Consider the following 27937-nt stretch of genomic DNA (forward strand, 5'->3'; position numbering starts at 1 on the left):
AATAGACTTGTTGAAATAAACAAGGATTGAATTTTGATAAAATCGAGACAATATCTTTCTCCGTAGTAGTCAATTATAACTTCTCGATATCTTTCCCGGTGTATGATCAACCATGTCAAACCGTTGAAACGGCATATTCCACTTTTCGTTGCAGTAATAAGAGAGCAGAAGGTAGATGGAAAAACAAACAAATCTATCAACTTTGTTCTTAACGTTTGGGTACTTTAGGATAAATCAATATTTGATTGTGTCGTTGTATCCGCCATGATGCGGTTGCGCAGGCCGTCGGAGGGCACCTAGACGACGTAGCTGCAGTCCGTGCTTCTCGCTGGGTCGCCGGCGGTGAGGTTGGCGGAGGAAGAATTCAAGTGGCGGATGGCCTCCTTGAACAGCTCGCTGCCGGAGCCACAACGTTTATGAAGAGCTTCGTAGCGCCGGAGGTTGGCCACCAGGTGCGATGTGGCGGCGGAGGCAGGCTCGGGTTCTTCCAGTAGGAGGCGGCCTGGTAGCGGCTGAGGCAGGACGCTTCGTCGAATTCGCCCGAGAGGAGGCCGCCGAGAAGCTTGTCGGCATCCCCTGCTGCCTTGGTGAAAGATGACGGCGAAGAACCATCGTTCCAACCTGCAGAAAATTGACACAGAGACCAGAATTCAGATCAGAGACAACAAAAACTCGATCAAAGTGGACTTTCCTACCGATTCTGGCTTTGATTCCATCAGCAACAAGAAGCATCAAACAGACGAGATCACATCGCAGGAGGGATCTTCTTCGCCCACCTGCTTCGCTTCCTCCCCTCACGCTTGCTTCTCCCTTCCATTTCCAGACCCCCGGAGCTCCTCCTCCGCGCTTCCTCTTCTTCTCCTCGAGATGCTTGTACCACTCAAGCTCTGCATGATCGTGCTGAAGCATCGAATGCACAGCTTGTCGAGATCAGAAACCATGATCTGGAGAAAGAAGAATGAGAATCCGGATTTGACTTCGAGCTGAGCATCAACTGAGGAAGTCAGACTGCTTTCTCCCCTGCAAGAATCCATGAAACAGGTCAAACAGTTGACTCTGACTTGAGGACGGAGAGCGAGGATGAGGGGAAGGAAATGAATCGAAGCAGAGGGCGGGGAGGGCGCGTCGGCGGAGGAGGAGGGCGGCTGGGCGGGCGGCGAGAGGGGAGGCGATGGCGGAGCTCTCCGTGCCCACGGCGACCTAAACTCAATTAGAGCATCCGCAACGCGCTGTTAATCGCGCGTTAACAGCGGACGTGGAGGAGCGAGGAAAGGACGTGGAGGAGCGAGGGAGGAGTGAGGTATTTAACGCGTTCAGAGTTCTGAACGCGTTAATCGGTGACAGTGGTGGGCCATGCATTTTTTTTTTAATTTTTTTTCACAATCAAGTGGTGGTAGTCGATCACCTGATCGACTACCACACATGGTGGTTGACCAGCTGGTCGACCACCATGTGTGGTAGTCGATCAGGTGATCGATCACCATGTGTGGTAGTCGATCACCTGATCGACTACCACGTGGCAGTGGAGCCCATGGCATTATAACGCCACGTACGTTGCGGATGCTCTTAGTCACAAGGCGTCACTCCTCTAGTCTCCTCGGCCACGGGATCCCGTGCAAGCATCATAGCCAAGCTAATGTTAAGGGGAACAGGTAAACCGTTAGATTAATTAAGTCATCAGATGCTGTCCGTTCATCGTCTATAGCCCGCTCACACAAGGTGGATATGCTGACAAATGGGCGTTTGACACGTCATCTTAACAAGAGTGGTGAAAACCCGATGGAGAGTCTTGTTGATTGGGAAAATGGACGGCAGATCGCTTGAGTTGTGAACACGCGTCAGGACGTCCACACATTTAATCGTGGCATACACTAGAGACAGAGGTGTCAATCAAGTCGGACCATCCGTGACCCGGTGCAACCCAACTTGAGTCATGTCATGTCGAGTTTGATCTATTCTATGGCAGTTAGGCCACATCGATCCTGACCCGATGTGGCCTAGTTGATGACCGAGTCAGGCCTTACCTTAAGTTTGGGACCGGATTCCCCAATCATATCCAATTTGATCGGAAAGGAAGATAAATGAGATAGCACACAATTGGGAGATCCGCTTTTACGGCAACGGACTGAGTACTCTCTTTAGATAAAACTCAAGGTCTCTTCGAATAGGAGAGGAGGATCGACTTTTTCTTTGGACTCGTGTCCCAAACTTCGCACCTCATTGCCACTTATTGTCGGAGGCACCGGAGAAAACTAGCTATGCCACCAATTCGAGAATCCAAGTGTATCCACATAACCCTTTGATAATGTATTTCCATAGCGATGATCCACAGATAAAAGTTGTTTGATTTGGATAAGTAGAGACCACAGATAGAGTCTAGTTCAACAAAGTTACTATAACTGTTAGATATTTTATAACAACCATGATTTTATAGTTATTATAACATATACTTAAATTATTTAAAAATATTCATGATGTAGTTGTTAAGATTTTGTAATTGCTATAATATAGATTCAATCATATTCGCTATCATTTATATTGTGACAGTCTAGCAATTATGAAATCGTAATTATTATAATATATATATCAACTATGATTTCATATTTCATAGTTGATAATACATTTGATCAATTTAGAATTTAAATAGGATATAATAATATAATTAAATAATATTAGAAGATAAGGATAAATATATATAATTAAATAATGATAAGAACGATCTTTTGATTAAAAAATAAAAATAAATGTCTATTTCATTATTATTATTATTATTATTATTTAATAAAATAAACCGACCAGGTGATTTTTACTAAAATAAAATTATTATTATTATTTTTTATCATACGGAGCCCACAATTTAAATCACATGGGCAGTGACCTATTTTATTTTTATTTAAAAAGAAGTACATCTTTGTCTATCCGTTTTAATGATTGGATAGTAGATTTAACTTGTGGAACACTTGCACTAAATAAAAGTACTTAAATTATGATTAATAAAAACATCTACTATAATTAAATAAATGAAAAATTATTAGATATGCTTTAAGATTGATGTTGTCTTCCCAGATGATCGTGGAAGCAATCGTATGAGGTTGTTGGGGTGACAGATTTTACTTTCTGATAAAGATTGATGTTGTCTAGATTCATATAACCATTGATGTACTCTTTAGTCGATCGTGTACGAAGAATGTGCACGGCTTCTTGCCCTTCCCTTTGATATCTTCTTTCACACAATGTGAAATTCGTCGATATTCGCCAATACTATAGATGATTACAACTACTAAGTGAGACTTGTGATCGAGTGAGCGCCACACATATATAAAATCTCACCATGTGATGAACACCATGTGGTGGGGCAAGATTGCATAACTCACTTGACCCATGTGTCCTAACATGTATAACTCGAATGGACTCATTTCGCATTCTTATCCAAATTAATTGATATGAGTGGAGATGGCACGATGATGATTAACACAATTGATGTTAAATTGACATCATTAGTAAGGAAATTTAAGATTTTAGTTGTACATTTATGTCTTGGATGACACATATTTGTAATTGGATGTATTTTGATTATATTTAAATTTTTCTACATTTTTAAATTCATATTTCATCCAATTTAATTTGTAGGACAGCTTGATCATCAAAGCTTAAATGACACATTAAGGGCTAAATGGTACATCATGATGAAGGGTTGAGAGGAAGAGGAGGATCTCCACCAGGAGGATCTCCACCACACATCTCCACCACACATCTCCACCTCACATTTCAGCAAAATCCAGCAATTTCTAGCTTTTTCTTTTGTTTGATTGTTTCTTGTTTGTTGTTAATTTAGCTCCCTTAAAATTGTCACTTTGTTAGTTTGTTATTTCCTTACAACTTACTTTAATTTGTTATAGTTTGTTGAATTCTCTTTTTGAAATGCAAGTAATTTGTTGAATTGTCTAGTAGAAATTTTGTTATGTTTCGTATCAAATCTGTTATGTTTTGTTCATGTTATTCATTTTTGTTTCATTGCTGTTCGTTCTTGTTTCTTGGCCATGTTTTGAGTGTAGTTAACTGAATTTTCGATTCCGGATAGTTAGGATTGTTAGGATGAAGTAGATGGTTGAATTTTTATTATTCCTCACATCTAAACCCCAAAACATGCATTAGTTTAGTTTTTATTTTTTATTCTTCTCACAACACACAAAATTTCATTAGATTTGAAGATTACAAACATTGTATTGTGTCCTTAAGAGACGATTCAGGTTAACTCTATACTACATTATTGGTTGAAACTTGATAATTAATTGAAACCGTAGTGCGACAAAGAAACGGGTTATCACACGACTCTAGCTCTTTCCCTTGTCCTTGTCTTTTTTCATTAAGGGAAAAATTAAAGGCCTTATATAACCACCCTCACCCCCTTCATGCTCCCTAAGGCCTAAACCATAGAGGGAGAGATGAGTTTGAAGGTAGAGCAAGTTCTTCACATGGTCGGAGGCACCGGAGAAACTAGCTATGCCAGCAATTCGAGACTCCAAGTACTTGATCAATACCACCCTATCTATGACATTGTATCTTTCCTTTTAGTATCCTAATTTGTGTATTATTGCTCAGGAAAAGGCGATCCATCGAACGAAGTCTGTGTTGGCTATCGCAGTTGTAGAAACGTACGAGGCTTTGCACCCTGAGCATATGGTTGTTGTCGACCTTGGTTGCTCTTCTGGACCCAACGCATTACTCGTGCTCTCTCATGTGCTTAGTGTGGCAGCTGCCAAATTCTCTGGCACGACGGAGTTACAATTCTTCTTGAATGACCTCCCGGGGAATGATTTTAACTGTCTCTTTCGATCCTTGGAGGGGTTCAAGAAGAGGTTAGAGGGGGAGATCGGGGAGGGTTTACTAGTACCATATCACGTGGCTGGAGTGGCAGGATCATTCTATGGGAGGCTTTTTCCTCGTGCAAGTGTTCATCTGTTTCACTCTTCCTTCTGTCTAATGTGGCTCTCACAGGTACTATACTTGAAGATTTCAAGATTTCAAACCTAATTTTCATAATACCCTAATCACTTAATGTATTTTTAAAGTACCACTTCTATTTCTCTCTAAGTCATGATGGACATAGGGAACTCCGAATTTATGCATTTTAGGAATACATTTTTTGATTTGAAATGATTTGGAGTTATCCATCAGTCCGAATGAAACTGGACCTACACTATTCAAAAATTCAAAAGTTTGATATTTTTTTAACCAAGAGAGTCTTAGAGACCTGTTGGTAGTGTTGATTAGCAAGTATCATTGTCTTAGATTTTATAATAAGCTTGTGATAAATTTTATCAAATATTTATAAATTTAAAAATTCATCATTCTCAATTTATGATATTGAATTCAGATCCGAGGACATAAATATATTAAAAATATTTTCAGGAATACATTAATTTTGATTTGAAATGATTCAGAATTCTTTAGGTCCATCAATCCGGCTGAGAAACTTAATGATAAAGAGGAAATATATTTTTATTTTTTGATATTACTTATTGTATATGAAATTATTGATCAGGCTCCTGAAGGACTAAAGACCAAACATGGTGTTCCACTTAACAAAGGAAATATCTATTGGACAGAATCGGGTTTGGCCGAAGTAGAGAAAGCTTACGAGGAACAATTTCGAAATGATTTTTCAACGTTTCTTAGATCGCGCCATATGGAACTCAATGTCGGTGGAAGGATGGTGTTGGTATTTGTAGGACGAAGAAAGAGAACCCCAGGGCATGGTGACTTGGTTCACCTTTATGGATTACTAGGAGAAGCTCTTAACTCCATGGTCCTAGAGGTACATATTTATTATTATAGTATTTTATTAAATCACATAATTTTTTTGGATATTATCTAAATCACACATTCAAGGAGATTTTCAAAAATATATTAATTTTGATTTAAAATGATTCAGAATTTTCTAGATTCATCAATTAATTTCAGATGAAATTAATTAATTGATTGACCTACACCATTTGAAAACTTAAAAGTTTGATATTTTTCGAATAAGGAGAGTCTTAAGAATCTATTAATATTGTTGGTTAGCGAGTATCATTTGATAAATTTTATTAAGTCTTTATAAGTTTAAAATTTTATTATTCTTAATTTACGCTATTAAATTCAAATTCAAGAATATAAATGCATTAAGGAGGTTTCCAAGAGTGATTTGAAATTATTTAAAAATTTCTAAGTCTATCAGTTAGTTTCGGATATATTGTGCTAAACTTGTAATTTTTTTTATGTGTCTATGAATTTAGGGGATTGTTCCGGAAGAAAAGGTTAACACCTTCAATTTACCAAGTTACGGGGCTTCTTTCGAGGAGGTGGAGTCGATAATCCATAATGAAGGGTTATTTGATTTGGATCGAGCAGAGATATTCGAGTCTAGTTGGGACCCATTTGACGAGTTCGAAGATGATCTCCACGCCATATCAAAGTACACGAGAAGTGGGAAAAATGTGGCGAATTACATTCGTGCAGTAATGGAACCGTTAATCGAGCATCAGTTTGGGGCTGCCATACTTGATGATCTATTTGAGCGATATGCACACGGTGTTTCGAAGCACTTGCTCAAAGAGAAGGCCAATCACACCATTTTTCTCTTCTCCTTGAAGAAGAAAGCTTAAGCTTTAAGCTTAAAAGTGGACAAGAGAAATTAAGGGAAATGATGTTTTTAGACCGCTAGCTATGAGAAGTTATCTACATAAATATAAATATAAGTATAAATATAAATGGTGGTTATTAGTATGTATTTCTACATATAAATAAATAAAACACTAGTAATTATGTACCTGAGCATTCTAGACAATCAAGCAAAAGAAGCGCACAAGGTAAATAGCAGTAAGACTATTTAAATGCTGCAAACATCCGAGCTCCTTTCTATGAAGAGGTTGTAATAAAAAATAATAATAAATATTAATTAGCCTCATTGATTATTTTTGAGAGTGACTGATCCATCGGCCATCAAGGTAAATCAAAAAGTGCATGCAATGGCAAGCCCAAACGCCCAGTAATGATTACGTTCCCCATTTGAAGAAAAATTCCTGCAAATACGCTGTATCTGGGGAACGAACTATAGGTGCCTGGGTGACAATTTGGATGTCCTACCACGACACCATTACCCCGGGGACGAAGAGGTTGTTATAAAAAAAAATGATAAATCCCAATCAGTTTTATGGACTCAATCCCTGGGGGTGGTCGGCCCGATCCCACATAAGTTTTTCCACCGACCACCAGGGTAAATCGGGAAGCGCATACGACGGCCAATCCAGATGTCCAGTATCTTTTGATTGCGTTCCCCATTTGAAAGAAAATTCTTACAAATACACCTGAAGAGGTTGTAATCAAGAGAGCAGAAGAGGTTGTAATCAAGAAAATAGATTGCTATTTACTTAAATATGATTGAATTGATTACTATAAAGAAGACTTTTGAAATGGATAAAAATTAAATCTCGAAAGCAACATTCTCTTTCATAGTGGACAATTATAATTTTTTGATTTACTTCCTCATACATAATCAAACTGCTGAGATCACGAATTCTACCGAAGTAATTAAAAGTGAAAAGGTAGATGCAATAACCAAGTAATCTATCAACTTTGTTTGACAATTCTTCTATGATAATCAGTTCGCCGCGAATAATCAATATAGTTGCATGTGTCGTTGTATCCTGAGACGAGGGCGATGATGCGGTTGCCCAGGCCGTCGGAGGGCACCTAGACGACGTAGCTGCAGTCCGTGCTTCTCGCTGGGTCGCCGGCGGTGAGGTTGGCGGAGGAAGAATTCAAGTGGCGGATGGCTTCCTTGAACAGCTCGCTGCCGGAGCCACAACGTTTATTAAGAGCTTCGTAGCGCCGGAGCTTGGCCACCAGGTGCGATGTGGCGGCGGAGGCAGGCTCGGGTTCTTCCAGTAGGAGGCGGCCTGGTAGCGGCTGAGGCAGGACACTTGGTTGAATTCGCCCGAGAGGAGGCCGCCGAGAAGCTTGTCGGCATCCCCTGCTGCCTTGGTGAAAGATGACGGCGACCTTCCAACCTGCAGAAAATTGCCACAGAGACCAGAATTCAGATCAGAGACAACAAATACTCGATCAAAGTAGACTTTCCTACCGATTCTGGCTTTGATTCCATCAGTAAGGAGCAAATCGAACGACGAGTTGACGTCGAATTCAGTAACAAGAAGCATCAAACAGACGAGATCACATCGCCCTTCCATTTCCAGACCCCCGGAACTCCTCCGCGCTTCCTCTTCTTCTCCTCGAGATGCTTGTAGCTCCATTACCATCTCCCGCCTGCTTCACGCCTTCACGTACCACTCGAGCTCTGCATGATTTGCTGAAGCATCGAATGCACAGCTTGTCGAGATCAGAAACCATGATCTGGAGAAAGAAGAATGAGAATCTGGATTTGACTTTGAGCTGAGCATCAACTGAGGAAGTCAGACTGCTTTCTCCCCTGCAAGGATCCATGAAACAGGTCAAACAGTTGAGTATGACTTGAGGATTTCTAACAAGTAAAGAGCAAAGTTGTTGTTACAAACTCATTGATGAAATCTAACAGGAGAGACTACCTCATAAACTCCTCTTTATGTACATAATTTCAGCAATTCCTTATTACAATTACACTGGCATTCATCATTTGATTTTGAAGGAGAAAAAAGAAAGAAAAAACTTGCATAACCCAAGTGGCATGAACCCATTCTCGATCTACAATCTCAGCAGTTACTTTGTATTAGCACACATCAAAGTGTATGTATATACGATATCGTTGCCACGAAAACTTTCACAATCTCGAGCGTCTAATGTATCTCATGGGATTCATGAGACCGCTATGGTGGCCAGAGCTGAAGGAGTGCTTCTTCCCTTTCGCAGAGATGTTTGGCTTTATATCCCAGCCCTCGACGTTCTTAGGAACGCATGCATCGAACAGAATTTGGCTCAGAACCCCTTGTGGATTGATGCTGGGTTGAGTGAATGAGTTGCCGGTTTGATCGTTGCTTGAAGAGCTTCCGTTCTTGGTTTCGAAGTTGTCGTTTGGGCTGGGTAAGGCAAAGTGATCGTTGGGTTCGACGATGACTTTTCGTAGGCATTCAGTTGAGGTAAGTGCTGCTTCGCGCAGGCTGCAAATGGACTCTAGTATGCTGTTGCAGGCACTTCCAAGATCGGCAGCTGCTCTGTTATAGATACATCTCTGCGAAAATGTTGCAGCTGCCTTGTCTAGCAATTCGACAACATTACAGAGGTATTCATTTCGATGATGCTTGTAATGCCCTACACAATCAAATGTACAATTACAAAGCAATTCAATTTATCGAAAGCAACAAAAGGGAAGAGCAATGACAAATCACTCTAGGATTTCAGTTCTACCTTTCAAATCCCATTCCTTATCAGGTTTCCCTAAGTCCTTAACATACTCACATGATTCTCGGTATATGTCAGAAAATTTAACGAATATGTTTGCTCACTCAGCTTATCTTCTTTGTCAAACTATTTGTATCTATGTGTAGGGATAGTTGCAAAACGGCACAATATGAATTTGCCATCAAAGACTATCAAGTTGAGATGAAAATTCTAGAAAATGAGCTAAAAACTTACCTATGTGAGGGGAATTGCTCCATTTAACGAGTTTGACGTCACCGCCAAGTTCCTTCATCCGTTGACCGAAGTTGACAATAGTTTGGTACGATGCGAGTTCATCATCTTCAGAGCAAAATATGAGAAAAGGACCCATACTCTGCAGGCATATCAAAATCAAGGAAACAATATACTATTAGGTACTCTTTCTGGATGAAGTAGACGATAACCCTAAACCTAAGTATTCGAATCATCACCACTGATGAGTATAAGGTCTTCCAATACTCAACACGCTGTGCTTCAAATCTACTTGTGAAAATATTACCAAGACCAGACGTCATGGCTCTTGCCACCCATGAGGTTATTCTTGTTGGTCTAAACAATTTCTGAGCACTCGGATGATGGATGAATCGAGCAACCGATTCGTTGGTGAAGTCTACTGGACCGGAATCGTGTATTTGACCGCAGACACAGTCTCTAATAAGCCGATATTCATCCTTAAAGACAACAAAATAGATTTAGTGAGCTATTGTCATAACACAATACTTTTCAACATCAGTGTATAATAACATTCAACATCAGTGATTGGCTCCTTAATTCTCATTATGCAACAAGTAATAGCAGTATCTGGTTGTTAGGTAATACCTAAGATAGCCGACTAGCTTTGGTTACACAAACAAATTTACGAACAAATGCAATGGGTTAACCATATAACATTGTGAAAGTAAAATGTGATGTTGATAATGGTAACCCTACAAACGCATTTCACGAGCTTTTGTCATTAGATTATATAGGTATGACTAGCTAGCGTGGATAACATATACACTAAAAACTACTGGATTAATTAATTAATCAAAGAATTGGAAGCAAGTTTTTTCTTTTTGTGTAATAGATTGAATTTTTATAGAAAAATATAATCATACCGGTATATGTCCTCCTTGCCACTTTCCATCAAGAACCTAGCATAAGAAAACTAAATTTGAGCATAAAATAATTCTACAATGCCATTAGGTAATTAGTAGAGAACGTAAAATATAATTGGAGAAGAGTTGTCAAGTTCAAAGGAGAATATATGATGCATTTTGGGTGAGCATGACTGCACAAACCTGAAGAATTCTATCCATGCAAACTTTTGATCCCAAAGAAAAGCTCACAAACACAATAGGTAACTGCTTGATCTTTATAACCTGTTAATTCGACATGCACAAAAGTCCTAAATATGTTAGATTACTTGCAACATATAAATGATTGTCAAAGAGAAAGTCACGACAGAAACATTATCGCAGCTCATAGTGTAAATATGGAGCTGGGAAGATACATGACTTTAACTTTAGGAAAGCGACGGTCATATGGACCATAACTTGACTACAAATATACTGCCTTTTAACAGTAATACTAACTTTCACAAGCTCGCCGAGTACACCATGGGCTAGTGAAGTGACCTTGTCAGGGAAATACCTACAAAAGAATCGCAAATTAGAAACTCAAACTATCTGTAATCTTGAAGATTTTAATGAGAAGAAATGTTGGACAAGGCAATGAGCCAGTGTTGAATGCATAGGAACTACATAATCCACAGTAGTAAACAATATCAACAAGCTCTGTACACTAATATTTTATGAATTTTTAACAAACATGAACACTCAATAGACACCCTTAGAGAAGATTGCAATACTTAGAGAAGCGAGGAAAACCAAAAACAATGTGCATGTAAGCAAAGCAGATGTTTTCTACATTGAACACTCACAGGGCCCATAAGATTTGGAAAGAACCAGCATCTGCTTCTATTTTACAATACTGAGCATAATCGCACCAGATTCTGTAATATTCCTAGTCCCTTTCAGTAAACTCCACCAATACACATGACAATTTTGTGTCTAGCAAATTTTGAGAGACCGTTGAATACCAGTCTCCGTCCATCGGTTGTATTAGCCCTAACAGAAGCTAGGAAGGATAATAACAGTTGGCTCTTACCTAAAAATGGAGAATAAGAAACCTTATCTGTTCAGAAATGAAGGGAAGATGATAAAGATCGAAACTTGACAGATCCAGTTTAATACGTTCAAAAATTTCAACCCAAAAATGATTTTTTTTTTCAGAAAAAACAACTGAAAGGCACTACAGCCAAGTAATCGAGCAAAAAAACGGAGGAAGCAGCGCTTACAGCGTGAGGAAGTCGACGCGGCAAACGAGGGGATTCCACCCGAGCGACCAGTACAGATCGAGGAAAGGCTTCAGATCGCTCTCCTGGCTTCAGAGCCAGGAGAAGAGCACGGCGACGCCCTTCGCTTCCCTCCTCCCTTCTCCCTCCGACCTCCCCCAGTAGAACCGCCCTCCCTCGCCCCACATCCGGCCAAATTCCGCTGCCTAAAACCTAGAAATCCTGATTTCTCCAACCTCGTCGAGGATTCGAAGAACCCCTAATTATCCTGCGGTTCGAATCCGACGAAATCAGAAGGAAAAACGAAGAGCAGTAAAATCGAGCGCTCCTCCATTCTTTCGTCCACGGAAAGCCTTGAATTATATGGATAGGATCGGCGCACGAGTCCACCGTGGCATGAACAGCTTGTTCACAGCGACTCCTAGACAAATACCCGTTACCTTACAGTCCTCGTAACTCGAGACACGAGAGCCCCACAACTGGGCTCCTCTGGGCCCCACGGCTATCCCCAACCAAGACGAAGGTGTGACACGTGTAGCTGAAAATAACACATACTATTCTGGGGATTTAGCAAATCTCTAAGAAAATTGTCACATGTACTCGTAGTTTGTGCACCCGCTTCTAATACCTGCCTGCTATTGAAAGTGTAATTAAAGCCTGGTAAATTGTCATTTCCACCACAAGTTTTGACTTATTTATTAAGATACCCTCTATAGTTTTAAAATTATAAAAATAGCCTTTAGTAATGTCCAACCCTTAAAATTTCCCCCTTAATTATTATAAAGGTCAATCAGATCATACTAAACTTCTTAATAAACTAACTAATCTTTAATATATAAAAATTTCAAACAGTTATTTTAATAATTTAATTCATTTTAGATTTAGTTTGACTTTGATTCAGTTTGACTTTGACTTAGTTTGACTTTCATTTTAGACTTGTGGATCATGCTTGCCCCCTAATTAGTGTTGCCAAAGGCATAGTTTATGATTGGGTCATGCGTAATCGACTTATAGACGAGCCATGTTCATCCACACCAATTCATGGTTAGACTAAGCTAAGTTGGGGGCTGGATCACGAGCAACTCGACTTGATTGTCATCTCTATTACTATCAAATTTGGAAAAATTTGAAGATATTTTGTCAAATTTGAAATTTAAGAGTATTTTATAGAAAATATAAAAACTCTGAGGGTAAAATGAAAAAAATCTCTCCATTCGAATTTATGATCTTCCGAAAAATCCATTTCTTGTCTTTATTGCTTTCTTGTGGTTGTGGAAGTGCATTAATTGCAATTTTAATTAGTTTTGATAAATGGACAAAAGTCAAAAAATAGACGTTCTTGTTTTATTTAGATAATGCGTCATCCCATCCCTTTATAAAATGGTAATTAATCCCCTAATACTATTTATCTTCCATTTAAATTTTAAATTAATAAAATATATTTTAATCGTTATAAAAACATAACTCCTATATATTTATAATAATTATAATTTTATAATTATTATAATATTAAAAAAATAGACAAACGTTAAAAGGACACTCTTCTTATTAAAATTATTTAAAATTTTTGAAAAGAATTTAAATGAACCTTTTTCCATTACATATTCACGACCATCTATAAGGAGGTAAACTCGCAAGAGGAAATTTAAATGAACCTTACCATTACATTGTATAATTAATTATAGATCTCTAATCTAAATTTAATTTGATATATTATATGTTTCATAGTTTAATCTAAATTAAAAGTTATGATTTTTAAAATTTTAAAATTTAACATTTATATTATACCAACTACGAAATTATAACTACTATAATTGCATAGTAGTTCAGTTGTAACTATTATAATTTTATAATTTTTATAACTTATAAAATATTAAATTTTAAAAGATCATAATTTTTAATTCGGATTGAACTACACGATATACAATATATCAAATCAAAATTTATTAAGAGACATATAATTAATTATGAGGTGGAATCTATACTAGTCAGGTTTTAGGTTTAAAAAATATCATTTAGAATTTTTTTCAAAGATTCTAAATAATTTTAATTTAAAAAATATATTATAATAATTATGATTTTATAATTATTATAATATGCTCAATAAATTTTGAATTTATTCGAAAGATGAATAATATTGAATGATATTTATGTGATTTTATGTTGAGTGAGACGATACAAAATCTAACATACGTGTCGCTGAAAAAAAAATACTATGTTTGACTTTTACTTATAACTAATAATAATAATAATAATATATTTTAAAATAAAATTATATAATAATTAACAGGGACCATATCAATTAACACCAAATTATTTAATATTTTTCCTTTAATAATTATTTCGAGTAATTTATTTAAAAGATAATGATAATAATAGGCGATCAAGATCAAGAGGGTATTTTTTTTGCAAAATAAATAATTCGTTGTATAAAAATGTTTTTTTTCTAAAAAAAGAGGTTTTTTTTTTCAAAATTTTGATTTGCCATATTTGTGCACCAGATAAACCCTCGAAATCAGCCATCCCCTTTCGTGAATCGTGATCGGAGAAGGAAGAAAATGGCGGCGCGCACATCTCCAATTCAACTTCGTCTTCTCTCCTCCTTCTTTGGCGATCGCCTCGCCTGCTCTTCCACACCTCTTCTCCGCCACAACGGAGGTCCGTACCCCTCCTTTATTCCCTGGCCTTTTTTTTTTCACTCGATTTCTTCCTCCGATCGATGGGACCATTTTGTTCGCTTGTAAATCGTCATGACACTTATTTTGTGAGATTTTTGTATTTTTGGAAGAATAAAGTTTGGTTCTTTATCTATCACTGTGTCAACGTTTCATACTATGTTCTCTGGTGAATACATTCCATTTTGTGACTAATATTTTTAAATATAATTCACAGGGATTAGGAATTCACCAATGCAATTATATAGGACTCTGTACAACTTAGCTGACATTCTATTCAATAAAAGGTATTGTATTGGTCCTTTTTACCTTTGATACTTAAGTTCCTTGATTTTCTCCTTCTCAGTGTGTGTGTTTTCTGTTGCAAGGCAAATAGAAAATTGATGTCTAAGACTCAATAGTTTCAAGCTGCTAAAATGAGACTGAAGTTTTCAGTTATGCCTACAAAACCTCTTATGTTAGATAATTGTGATTCAGCAATAAGATATTTTCTTTTATGTTTTTAGACTTTTTATTATTTTCTTTATTTCTTTTTGAAGGAGGAATATGTATTTTGGCATTTCGCTATTGCCACTGCTGTTGTGTCATCATCTGTCTCATCCCATCAAAATAAATAAATAAATACAAGTCTCAGTTTCTTTGTGAAAACTAGCAGATACTTTTTTTCTGTTCTTGTCTTTCCATAGATTCACTTCTTCTTGCAAGTTTATCTTTTCTCCAAAGGTTGTGGTCAGATAGTACTCATGACATTTTCATTTTGCAGCATCTCTTGTTACCTATATCCATAGTTATCTTAGTAAAGAAGCAGTAACTATTGATTGCTTTACTTTTTAGTTCACTCAATATATGTACATACTTGTATTTAAATATTCAAGTTTATTTTGCTGCGTGGTCATGGGTTCAAGTCTCGGAAACAATCCCTTGCAAAGCAGAGTAAGATTGTGTACAATAGACTCTTCCCTAGGACCCGCATTGGCGGGAGCTTCATGCACCGGACTGTCATTTTATTTTGTTAACTTGTTTGTTTGGCTTCTTAACTTTTAAATTTCTGTTTTAAAGCACTGTACTTGTTACGCCAACAGTTTAAGTAATTACAAATGACACATTAACTAAAAAAATTTCTGTGTGAGGTTAAACACTAACAAGAAGATATTATAGATAACTGCATCTGCTCGAGTTGGACTATTACTGAGCTGGAAGCATATTAAATCAAAGTGCAATCCAAGTTAAGACACTTAAGTCCCATTTTGAAGTTATATTTAGGTTAAGGTGCAGTTATTTGTTGATTTTAGCCAAGAGCATTGCACTTCGATGAGTGCATTCTTGTGTTTGAGTTCTATCCTGTAGATATATCAACTGATTCTATGTAGTCTGTATATGGAAATATTCCCCCCAAAAAAAATTGTATGAGTGAAAGGTCAAAAAGCCATTGCAATGGACAGTTTGCTTCATAATGTTGTTTGATTAATTCTAGAAAAAAAATTATCCATTAAACTTAGTCGAAATCTGAAAATTCTGCAGCTATTATTTCATTATCTGAAATTATTGGAATTTTTTCACAATGTTTATTATGGTTAGCAGGAGTGAAGACGACATGGTAAACAATAAACGCAAACGTCTGCAACCTGGAAAAGTTTCTCCACGTTTTGATGTTCCAGATCACATAATGAAGCCTCCATATGTAAACTCCTGTCACTTTCCTCAAATTGCTAGGGGACCAGAGATTCACGATGAAAAGGGAATGGAATTCATGCGGGCATCGGGAAGGCTTGCAGCAGAAGTATTGGAATATGCTGGAACACTTGTTCAGGTGAAGTTGACAACTCTTTTGTAAGTTATCAAATTTCTAGTTAATATATTCAACCTAGATAAATAGAACATACCGTCACCCTTATGAATCTATTGAAATGAAGTTTGATACAGGCTGAGTTGTTCCCAATGACTTGAACCAAGGAAAGGTTAGGTTCCTTTGTAATATTCCTATCAAATTTGTAGTTAAATATCCTACCTAGATACAAGAACATACTGTTGTCACTCTTATGAATCAGTTCAAATGATGCTTAATATGAACTAAGTTATTTCCATTAATTTTGAACCAAGGGAAGGTTTGGTTCTTTTCTAATTATGCAATCATTTGACAGCCATAATCTCACAACTATATGCAGTTAACTAATGGATCTTTTTCTTGCCATTAGATTTTTATGTACTTGTGCATGCTTCATAAGATCTTATTGCATCATGGTAAGGCAGATTAAAGACAAAATACTTCAAACAACTAGACTAATTGTTATTAAAACCTTTATTTTAATGCTGAATAGTATATCTATTACATTCATCTTTTGTTGTTTATATTCGACCTAATTTATGAGTAAGATTGCAACTGAAGTATGAGACAGACATTATTGCTTCTATCCCATTTGGTATTACATTCTGTTGTTCAAGACAAAGAAAACTTATTTAAAATATTTCGTAGATTTTTTTTTATAAATTTGATGCAATTATTTTAATAAAATTATATTAGGAAAGAACTGTTGCATGTCCTTGAATGACATACATTCTGCTAGTGTTCTAATATGTGGTGAGGAGGTGGTAGATTATTTAGTTCAATGCTTAAACATTATATTAAGATAGGTGGTTGCCTCTTTTTGGATTAGTAAAGCCTTTTCCTTTTTGGTAAGTTTTAGCAATTATATTATTTCAAAATGTCTTCTTTGCATGAATGAGACTTGACCATCTTTCTTTGGTCATTTGGAATTTAACCATCCTATGTTGTATAACTGTCACTTTAAACTTTCATGACCCTTTAGAAGACTGAGATGCACTTCTATTCTCAGCCAGGCACCACGACTGATGAGATTGACAAGGCAGTGCACCTGATGATCATTGAAAATGGAGCATATCCTTCACCTCTGGGTTATAGTGGTTTTCCAAAGAGTGTTTGCACATCAGTCAATGAATGTATCTGCCATGGGATACCAGACTCCCGCCCGCTTGAGGTGCTTCAGTTTAATGTTATTTTTAACTTGTTACCTCATTTGTTTTTATAACTACCTTCTAATTTGGATTTCAGGATGGGGATATTATCAATATTGATGTTACTGTATTTTTGAATGTAAGTTTTTGAATCATGTAGTCTCTATGTTACCAGATAGTTTGCTGTCATGTTGGTGTGAAATTTTTGATATTCTATTAACCAGTCACTTGTCTTATAGCTCATTTATTGCTGCTATCTAATGCATGGTTTTATTTGGCACTATTTGAGCTTGAAACCATGGGTTTCTGCTCTCCAAAACAGTACACTAAGCAAGGCTAGGTCATACTTCTATGTATTACTGATAACATATCCTCCACAAAGTTATTCCACTTTTTAAGTATTAGGACCATATTGAACAATGGAGCCTGATTTTAGTATATATACACAGACTTCAATAAGCAGGATTCCACAAGTGATTCAGTTCCTGAGGTCATGTCATTGCCATCCTACTCCTATCTTATTGTAAATTCTACTATATTATGTATTCTTAACGTACAAGTAGTTACTGTTTAGTTCATACACTGCCAGTGTTGCTCTGCTACCTTAATTGTAACCCAAATATGGAACAATGAACTTAAAGTACTCACTAATCGAGGATCTTAGAATACCTAACCAATGCATAGAACAATGCCATTTTGGAACTCAGTATATTTGAGCGTATATTACCAAATTTTGACTGCTCTTTTTCTCTTGATTGCAACATTGTGTTATAAAGTTGGCACATGTGTAAGTAGATATAATGGCTTTTAGTTTCCTTATTTTTTGTCACATTAGGATTTTGTTCAGATTTTGAGTGCATTCAAAGTTGTTTACGACTTTCAGGTTTGCATTCTTTCATTCATGATTGGATGTTAAAGCTAACATCAAATGTGGAAGTGTAGGTGCAATACAAGTAATCAAGTTCTAATAACAGATCTATGATCAAATAGGAGAAGAATATACAATTCTAGAATATCATTTCAGAACATATAATAGTGTCTTATTTTTATAAAACCAAAATAGTTAGTTTATGCTAAGCTGTCATCATGATTGTTTAGTTCAAAGTAAAATAAAATAAAATGAATGTCTGCTCGGTTCCATGATTTATTGCACACTTTAATGTTGATTGAACATAGATGTTTCTTTAATAAACGGAAAAGATCTGATCTTGTAGGTGATATTTACTTAGTGTACCCTACTTTTATTATCACGAATTTCATTTTCTGCACGTACACAAACAAATAGGCTAACTTTTTTTTTTTCATTTTTTTTTCATGTTTGCTTGTTCAAAGATAAGTCTTCAGTTCATCTTACAGAGGCTTAATATGTTGTCTAGGGGTATCATGGCGATACTTCTGCTACATTCTTTTGTGGCAATGTTAACGAGGATGCAAAGCAGCTGGTTGAGGTAAATTACAAGAATCATTTTTTGTTCATCTGTTGGTGGAAGAGTCTCAATCAGGAAAAACAAACTCATGTTCAGCTTGGATTTCAGCACATCGTTCAATCTCATTTTATGCTTGTTTATCTTGTTTTTAATTTTTCTATGCTCCTGCTAGATTCCTGTTATGGTATAATTCATGTTTTTATTAGCTAAATTCATTTACTATGATTCTCGCTGCAAATTTAAATTTTTTAGTTGGCAGAGCACCAATAGTACTTAATGATGGTCTTTCAGGTAACAAGAGAATGCCTTCTCAAAGCAATATCAATATGTGCACCTGGAGTGGAGTTTAATCGAATTGGAAAAACAATACAGTATGTACTGGATGGTATCTTTAACTCCAGTTTTGGCATATCGATTTTGGGCTTATTGTTGCACACATCCTGTTTAAAAATGGAGAGCTAGAGAAAATAGAATGTTGTAGTACCTTGTCAAGAGTCCATAATGTCTGTTAGAACCTAGGTAAATGTCATAATCAAGTTCAAATGTGAACATTTGAAACATCCATCAGAACTAACACTGGTAACCGAAGAACTAGATTTCTGGTAAAAAGTTGTGTGATATACGCAGATTCAAACACAAAATTTCCAACTTTAATAAGTGGCTGATCATTTAACCCAAAAACCCAAGCTGTATCAGGGAGGGAACCAATTTATATACTAATCTTTAACAGATATCATGTTGTTATTGGAAACTCTTCTTAAGTTGAGTTTAATCATTTTTTTCTGCTTGCCTTTTCAAGTACTAATCAGCATATGAAATTGGCTATAGAACTATATGTTAACAACGAAAATTTTGTCAGTGATCATGCAGATAAGTTTCGATATGGCGTAGTTCAGCATTTTTTTGGTCATGGCGTTGGACGTGTATTTCATGCTGATCCTGCTATTCTTCACTATAGTAAGTCTTTAAATTCATAAAGGCTTACTTAAAATTACTCATTTGACCCATAATTTATACAGTGTATATAGAATTTCAAGATTCTTACAAAATAATCAGGTTGTCTTCTAATTGTATATGCACATTGAAAGTAATTCACCTATAATTTAAAATTTCTTCTTTTTTTTTATACTCGATTTATCTGTAACTAGTTGCAACCATTATTCTTCACTATAGCTTGCAACTAGTTTTTTTCTTCAAATTCATATTTGTGTACATGTTGTAAGTCCTTGCATATCGTCTTTACTTTGAGATGCCGTGATTTTGTAATTGCTAAAGCATAATGGTTACTAATGCTGTTGATAGTATCCAATTCCAAGTCTTTGAATTGAGTTTGTTATAACAATTATAAGCTGGCAGCTTTATGTTTGAGCATCCAAAGGTGCAACTACACTTGTGTGCATTGGTCATGTCATATATGTTATTTTTGACTGTCTCGATATCTCTTTGATTATTAGGACTTTTTATACTTTATATTTGAAAGGATCACAATCTCTAATACATTCTTTCTTTAGTAACATGTGCCTCTTTTACTGGATATCTTTTGACAAAACCAACTGAAAGGATATTAATATTCTTATCAGGAAATCGTGAATGGGGACGTATGCAACTGGGTCAAACATTTACAATAGGTACTTTCTACTATTTAATCTTCGAAAGCCAATCAATATATAGTGATAATAGTTGGTATCTTGTTGCATTTGGTAACTTCATGCAGTAGGTTTTTTTTTTTCTTTCTCGGACATAAAACTCTACTTAGAAAATGACATGCAAGTAGAGCAGGTGATTTAGTTTGGTGAAAGCTATAAATGATCTAGTCAGACATATACTTTCGGTATTTGAAGTGATATGGTTCGATATGAAAACTTGTATATTATGAATTAGCTTTGCGAATTGGATAATTTCCCTGTTAATCTATGTTTACGTGTGTAAATGTTTAATGACAGTAGATGTCAACCGTAGCGATTCCTCTTATATTTCATTTATCAACTTTTGCAGAGCCTATGCTGACAATCGGGAGTACAAAACCCGTGATATGGGATGATAAGTGGACGGCAGTGACTGAAGATGGAAGCTTATCGGCTCAGTTTGAACATACCGTACTGATTACTGAAAATGGAGCTGAAATTCTTACCAGGGTACGAAGTACTGAACCTTGAAGGATATTAATACTGAATTTAATTGGATGGAAAACTAGAACAATCGACTCCGACAAAAGAAATTAACAGTGAGACTTACATGATTGATTCAAGACCCAAGTAACATTATGATTCTTCGCCATCCTACCTTTCCACCTGTCGGCCCTGGGAAAGGAAGGAATGGGGATGACAATGCATAAATGTACATAAGCGATCCATGATTCGCGTACAATTTTGTGAGTTTTTCTCTTTCCTGCTCATCTTTCCATCCTACAAAACTTAGCCACTATTCCTTTCTCACTGCACAGCATCACAACTGTAGTTTAATCGGTTGGGACTGTGATTCTATTGCTGCAGTATATCTAAAAGATCTTTATTCTTGGAACACTCATGCAACCAGTTGTCGCTCCATCAAATTTTGTGTTACTTTATTTCTGAACTCTATTTGGGATCTCAATTCAAGTGGGCCACGTTGTGCCATCGTTTGCTAGGCATGACCTGCATATCATACTGAGCACAAGACATTGCCTAGAATCTAGCATCGAAAACCTACCCAAGTTAGTCAACCATGGACCTTGAGCCAAAACAAAGTTACATTCATCCAAATTGATTCTTTGGAGTCAGATTCTATAAACTAAAGGCAAAGTTGTTTGATAGGCATGACCTACATATCATACCGAGCACGAGACATTGCCTAGAATCTAGCATCGAAAACCTGCCCAAGTTAGTCAACCATGAACCTTGAGCCAAATCAAAGTAACATTCATCCAAATTGATTCTTTGGAGTCAGATTCTATAAACTAAAGGCAAAGTTGTTTGCTAGGCATGACCTGCATATCATTCCGAGCACGAGACATTGCCTAGAATCTAGCATCAAAAACCTGCCCAAGTTAGTCAACCATGAACCTTGAGCCAAATCAAAGTAACATTCATCCAAATTGATTCTTTGGAGTCATATTCTATGAAACTAAAGGCAAAGTTGTTTGCTAGGCATGACCTACATATCATACCGAGCACGAGACATTGCCTAGAATCTAGCATCGAAAACCTGCCCAAGTTAGTCAACCATGAACCTTGAGCCAAATCAAATAACATTCATTCAAATTGATTCTTTGGAGTCAGATTCTATGAAACTAAAGGCAAAGTTCTTCCCTAGCTAGGAGGTCTACTCTACCAATGGAGGGTGGAGGTTGTCTTCTCAATCTCCACCACAACATGGCATTCAATAGCTTCATTCTTTTGCCAATATTCAAATGAATCACCAACCCTAGCATTCTTTTTCATTTCTTTGCTCCAAAATATAAAATTGTTTGATCTTTTTGTGTACCAACAATATTCCTTAGAGAGATTCTTTAGATTCCTTGGTATAAATCATCCCTTCCATTGCTTTTTCCAAGTCATGGATTCATTAAATTAGAGGGGGAAAAAATCAATGGCCAACTTTGTTTGCTTTTTCCAACTAAATATTCACTTTTGGACTAAATTTAGAAATTTGACAGTAAAAAGGTATTTCATATATAGGATTTCCTAAATTAATATCATGATTGTGCATTATTTAAGTTTCATCATTAGCAATCTTTCTTCCGGTTCGGATAACTTTTATATCATTTGACAATCAACCATGTGAGACAGTTGTAATGAATGATGACTCAAAAGTGAAAAGTGGAGATTTTAAAATTCCCACTTTGTAGTTACACGAGTCTTTTGTTTTTTCTCAAAGTGTTTTCGATTGGCCAACTAGCGAATTAACTAACAACTCAGGTAGAACTAATTGCCATGAAGTCTTGTGAAAATTTGCTTTTGTATTCTCTAACTCACACTTTACATCATTATAAATAGCCTTGGAGAGGTGCAATGGAGGAGTTCAATCTCAAGGGCAGTAATCTCTTGCGATTGCGAGAATGAAGGCAGCGAAAGGGATTACCGTCCTTGTCATCGCATTGATCTTCATGAGCAAAGCATTCTTCTCAAGCGAGGCGAGGCGTTTGGCAACGAGGAAGTACAAATTGACGGCGACATGCAAGCAATACAATAGGATCACGACCAGAGAGGCAACAACACTGAAGGAGATCAAAACAGAGGTAGTTAAGCATCGAGAGATCATCTCCACTGCCGGAGACGTTCGACCGTCAACACCCGGTCATAGCCCCGGAGTAGGCCACAAACCTATACACTGAAAATGCTGAAGTGTCTGTCGATTGCATGTGTGATAGTGTAAGTATCATGTGTAAACTCAATGTTGTGTAAATTTGCTCCATATATGTTCTTATGTTCATGTTCAAATGTTGTCTCTCACAAGACAAGTCATGTTTTATCGATTTTATCTCGTATTGTATGTTTACCCATGAATAGAAGAAAGATGAATCATCCCCCATGAGTGTGGTGTAGTGATTAAACACTCAGAGAAACAATAAAAGGATCAATGTTTGAATCTCAAAAGAGATGAAGGCTTTCGAGTGGTGGATGAATATCATCTACTTACAGGATTAGTCGAGCAAAGTCTAGAGACTTAGATTATAAAAAAAACACTAATTTTTTAGATTAACTCATCAAGAAAATTCTTGGACTTGGATTTTTAAAGAATTTAAAAATAGTAGAACACCAAAAGTTACAATGAACACTTCAACTACTATATTGGAGGTTTTGTTCTTTATTCTCCCTTTTCATAAGAAAACAATATCTCTTATGATCTTTGTGGGAGAAGCCTTTGACCATCCAATTCCCCCTTGCAAAAGTGGTATCTTGGATGTATCTTTCTTCTATTTGTGTCGTGACCATTGGTATCGAGCACTTTGTGCAAAACACAGGGTGGCATGGTCGATAAAGAGTGGTGCTCGTGCATTTTAGTAGTTGTTTAAGATGACAACTTTTCCGTGCCACAAGGAGCTTTTTTCGATCGTATACCTTCGACTCAAGCTCAACTAGAGACAGACCGACCGATGGGCTCTAGCTAGGATCGGTTGAGCATGTCTTGCTTAGGCTAATCGACTTGGTCATGCTCATTTGGTTGGAGAATCTCACTAGCAAAGTAGCCACAAAGCAACCATGAACTAAGACTAAACCCAGTTGGGTTATTCCAAGTTTTGTATGTGTTGTTCAACATCAAAGCAACATGTTTTGCCCGTGCCAACCGATACAAATGGAATTTCAAACTACAACAACCGACGTCAAATTGGTCAAACACTTGGCAATCTTTAGATCTAATAGGTAAGTTTGTATCAACACGAGTAAATATCACTATTGTATCGTATGTACTAAGACACTTATAGCGGTATTGAGACATATCGTTCGACTTCTGACTTTCAGCTTTGTCAATCTTTGTCTATTGTACTTAAAGTTTAGCTTCAAACAATCATTCAAACTTCAATGCATCTCTACAATGTCCATTTCTGACAACCTTCCTGATTAAAGGTGAACTTTAGCCACTTCTATGATTCTGAAACTTCTGATAAAAGGAACATCTTTTCTGTTTTTTGCTTTTCTTCTTCTTCTTCTTTTTTTTCTTTTAGAAAGGCATTAAATTGATCATTAAATCTGTTTTTGTTATTGGAAAACACTTTTTTTTTCTCTCACTGTCTTGTTGCCAGCCAACTCTGTTTTCATTTTATGGAGCATGAGGTACACCAAAAAGGCTGTAAAAGCATGGCACCTTTTTGTCAAGAAAGCCCTTATTTTTAAAAATATCGAAACTCGAATCCTCCTTCGAGTAGACTAAGTTCGAAAGTGAATTGGTCTTTTCGAATGTCCTAGTGAATGAATACTTCTCGAAACTCTTCGAGCTCAAACCACTTCCTAAAACTATGTATGTATGTGTACTCCTACTAGTCTAAATACACAATGATGAACGAGAATTCGTCGAGATCCTTCGGGGTTTTCTTAACTCAAAGCACTTGAATTCTTCATCCTTACTCATCAATCAACCGATCTCGATATGATTGGCCATTGATCAACTTTGTTTTCTTGGTGCACTCCAAGAACAAGAAGACAATTTAGGGACATCTTCTTCATCTTTAAACTTTTTCCTTCCTCAAGGACATCTCCAAGTCCTCTCTCATGGCAGACCATTCTGTTTCCACTGACTTCACATTGAAATTAGTTTTTTTTATTCTAAGTATATTTATTTTACTAAAAATAAGGAGTTTTTTTTTAATATTCGAGGTGAAAAAGAGCAATGGACTCAAGGTTGAGATGTGCTCGATATGCTAGCTAGATTCGGCCTAGGCCAAGAGCTCTATTCGTGGTTCACTCGCCCCAAGTTTTGATGTTGGTCAAGTTGAACCCCCAACTATTTAGGGCTGTAAACAAAGCAAGTTGAACCAAGTTTTATGGTGTTCAAATTTGTTTAATAAGGTAATGAAATCAAGCCAAGCCGAGACTGTAATGAACTAAGCTTTGAGCTTGGTTCAAACTTGACTTGAGTTTGGTTTGTTTAGATGTTATCGAGTTCTCAATTCAAAGTTGTTTGATTGTTGAAAATTTTTACATTTTAATTTTATTTGATTAGTTACTAAGCTTGATAATATAAATTTATTTATTTATTTTAAAATTTTATTTCTTTATTTAGTATGTTGATAAGAGTTTATTTATTTAGTTTAACAAATTATTCAAGTTTATTTATTTAATTGATCTTGTACATATTGAACGAGCATAAACCAGCTCTTATCAAATTGAACACCAAACGTGTCCACCAGTTCATTTCCAACCCTAGGCTATTGCGTGTACAACTACATAACATCTTAGATAAGAATCCCATTAGTTTAGCTTGGCTTCTCGCGATAACTTTAAGTACTCAACTCGATATACAAGATTCTTTACATTCACGATCAATATTACCCAACAAATAAAGATAAACAAGGATCTTGTCCCCTATCATATATTATTGTTGGTATGGTCCTAAACGATGACATTGAATTCGCTTGGGGCAATGTTAGCTAGTCGACTATATTACGATAGATTTACTTACTCAAATTTTATCTTCTTTTACGTACATATGTCATATTGTCATATCGAAACTAAACATCTAAATTGATTATCGAAAGATTACCTTGTCGAACATCTTAGCCGACAACAATTAATCATCGACTTACCAAACATCGAGTAGAGTAGGAAGAACTCTAATTATTGTTAGGAAGTGTCCCCTGTTTAGTTTGGTCCATTGTGGTCCTCAAATAAGATTAATTATTTTTTAAAAAAAATAATAATTAAAATTTAAAATGAGAAATATATGAAAATAATAATGTAATATGTAATTGAATAATGTGTGGTGGTCGGGATCACGTGAGTTGGTTATGGACAAGTCGGAAAGTGAAGTTTCAATGGCGTCTCCATTCGCTAAGCACGTGTTCATGACTTATATCGATGGGTAAAAATAAAAGGGCATCCTAAAAAAAAATAAATCTCAGTCAGTTTCATGAATTCCGGTCCGGTTCCATGAAAGTTTCCCACCGACCACCAGGGTAAATCGGGAAGTAACGGCCAATCCAAATGCCCAGCATCCTTTAATTGCGTTCCCCATTTGAAGGAAAATTCCTGCAAATACGCCGTAGCTGGGGATCGAATCGCGGGTCCTTAGGTCACAACCCGGATGTCACACCGTTGCACCATTGCCCCGGGGACAAAAAAAAAAAAAAAAAAAGGCATCCTAAAATCATCTATGAATGTTTCATTTTCAATTAAAATTAAATATGTATCCCATTTAATTTGAAATTATTAAAATATCTCTTATATTATTGATTATTCAATCATATAAAAGTTAACAATTAACTTTGTATACTTATAGAAGTTAGTTGTTAATTTCTATATCAATAATTTTATATCATTTTAATTTTATTTATTTAAATAATAACTTAATTAAAATAATATTTCAACAAATAAAATAAATAATAAAGACTCCATAACACTCACTACAATTTAAAAAAATATTATCTAATCACGATCGATCGGTGTACAAATTAACATGTAATTTTTACAACGTATAAAAGTTAGTTGCTAACTTCTACAATGATGATTTTATATTACTTTTTTGAGTGATAACTTAATTAAAATAATATTTCAACAGACAAAATAAATGATAAAAATTTCATGATAATTATTACATTTCAAATTAATATAATTTAATTATTATCGAATATTTAACTTGTACAACATATAACAATGAGTTGTTAGCTTCGAAAGTAACTATTATAAAAGACTTTAATTGAAAATGAAATATTTATTTGATTTTAATTAAAAATAAGACGTGATTTTAATTGTGGTTGAGAATTTTAAATATATTTATTTAATTAATTTGAGTTTTAATATAATTTATGAATATTGCAGTTTAATTTTATGATGTAAAAAATAACAAAAATAAATATTAGGCGCGAACGCAAGAGGAGATTCGTAAAATGAGCCCGGGCGTTAGCTAACGATGACCGCGTGGCTCCGGACCACCTAAACCTGCGCGGCCCCACGCTTTGTCCCCACAGGGGCGCACGCTATCCTGCGCCGCCATCGCTAGCTATTTGCGTGCCGAGCGCGGCGGTCCACTGCGTCGCCGTGAGCCTAAGGCCTCACCGATAAATATGCGTCGCCGTGAGCCTAAGGCCTCACCGATAAATATGCGTCGCCGTCCCCCCTCGCTTTCCACAGTTGTTTACAGCTCGACGAAGCATCGCACGCGACCGTAGAAGACAAGCGCGACGCAATTCTTCTTCTTCTTCTTCTTCTTCTTCTTATCAATTTCGAGCATGGCGTTCGATTCTGGCTTCTGTGGAAGCTCTTTTGGCGTCTTCTTCCCGGCGCACGGGGAAGAATTGGCTTGAGGCACTCTCTATCGGCGCTCGCTGCCACGCACTGGCCTTGTGATTTCTGCAGCGGCTGCCGCTTGCGCATGTAGTTCCGTTGTTTTGGGGAGGAGTGGCGTTGGCTTCTCGCATCGGCAGCCTTTTCCGCACCGCTTTTGGTGGGTTTCCGGTGGCGGAGAAGAGAACTCAGGCG

At 36.5% G+C, this 27937-nt stretch overlaps 3 protein-coding genes and 1 pseudogene across 3 annotated transcripts; 2 read left to right on the forward strand and 2 right to left on the reverse strand.

Annotated features, from left to right (window-relative positions):
* Positions 1-255: 255 nt before the first annotated feature.
* Positions 256-1179, reverse strand: LOC141822814 (uncharacterized). The gene is made up of 2 exons (XM_074710135.1): positions 696-1179; positions 256-621 (listed from the first exon to the last, which is right to left on the reverse strand). The coding sequence occupies exons 1-2, from the start codon at positions 907-909 to the stop codon at positions 365-367; spliced, it is 471 nt and encodes a 156-aa protein (XP_074566236.1). The 5' UTR covers positions 910-1179; the 3' UTR covers positions 256-364.
* A 3266-nt stretch (positions 1180-4445) lies between these two features.
* On the forward strand, positions 4446-6647 carry LOC141824911 (anthranilate O-methyltransferase 2-like). The gene is made up of 4 exons (XM_074712256.1): positions 4446-4526; positions 4603-4998; positions 5546-5818; positions 6279-6647. The coding sequence occupies exons 1-4, from the start codon at positions 4446-4448 to the stop codon at positions 6645-6647; spliced, it is 1119 nt and encodes a 372-aa protein (XP_074568357.1).
* Positions 6648-8582: 1935 nt separating this feature from the next.
* On the reverse strand, positions 8583-12066 carry LOC141823916 (uncharacterized; annotated as a pseudogene).
* A 2206-nt stretch (positions 12067-14272) lies between these two features.
* LOC141823917 (methionine aminopeptidase 1D, chloroplastic/mitochondrial-like) lies at positions 14273-23319 on the forward strand. Its single transcript, XM_074711121.1, has 11 exons — positions 14273-14407; positions 14642-14711; positions 16006-16234; positions 17259-17420; positions 17495-17536; positions 18774-18845; positions 19116-19195; positions 19684-19781; positions 20405-20452; positions 20820-20959; positions 22799-23319. Exons 1-11 carry the CDS (start codon positions 14308-14310, stop codon positions 22862-22864), a joined length of 1107 nt encoding a protein of 368 aa, XP_074567222.1. The 5' UTR covers positions 14273-14307; the 3' UTR covers positions 22865-23319.
* The last annotated feature ends 4618 nt before the right edge of the window (positions 23320-27937 follow it).

The sequence above is a fragment of the Curcuma longa genome, chromosome 3 (genome assembly GCF_044706935.1).
Source record: "Curcuma longa cultivar G26 ecotype Majalengka, Jawa Barat chromosome 3, ITB_CL_G26_1.1, whole genome shotgun sequence".
NCBI classification, from domain to species: domain Eukaryota; kingdom Viridiplantae; phylum Streptophyta; class Magnoliopsida; order Zingiberales; family Zingiberaceae; genus Curcuma; species Curcuma longa.

Excerpts from the sequence above, each read along its gene's own strand:
- LOC141824911 (XM_074712256.1), top strand. The coding sequence starts at position 4,446 with ATGAGTTTGAAGGTAGAGCAAGTTCTTCACATGGTCGGAGGCACCGGA. Across the intron at positions 4,527-4,602 it reads CCAGCAATTCGAGACTCCAA|GAAAAGGCGATCCATCGAAC; the intron begins GTACTTGATCAA and ends ATTATTGCTCAG. Across the intron at positions 4,999-5,545 it reads GTCTAATGTGGCTCTCACAG|GCTCCTGAAGGACTAAAGAC; the intron begins GTACTATACTTG and ends ATTATTGATCAG.
- LOC141822814 (XM_074710135.1), bottom strand. The coding sequence starts at position 909 with ATGCTTCAGCACGATCATGCAGAGCTTGAGTGGTACAAGCATCTCGAG. Across the intron at positions 622-695 it reads TGGAATCAAAGCCAGAATCG|GTTGGAACGATGGTTCTTCG; the intron begins GTAGGAAAGTCC and ends AATTTTCTGCAG.
- LOC141823917 (XM_074711121.1), top strand. The coding sequence starts at position 14,308 with ATGGCGGCGCGCACATCTCCAATTCAACTTCGTCTTCTCTCCTCCTTC. Across the intron at positions 17,421-17,494 it reads CAGACTCCCGCCCGCTTGAG|GATGGGGATATTATCAATAT; the intron begins GTGCTTCAGTTT and ends TTTGGATTTCAG. Across the intron at positions 20,453-20,819 it reads GGGTCAAACATTTACAATAG|AGCCTATGCTGACAATCGGG; the intron begins GTACTTTCTACT and ends CAACTTTTGCAG.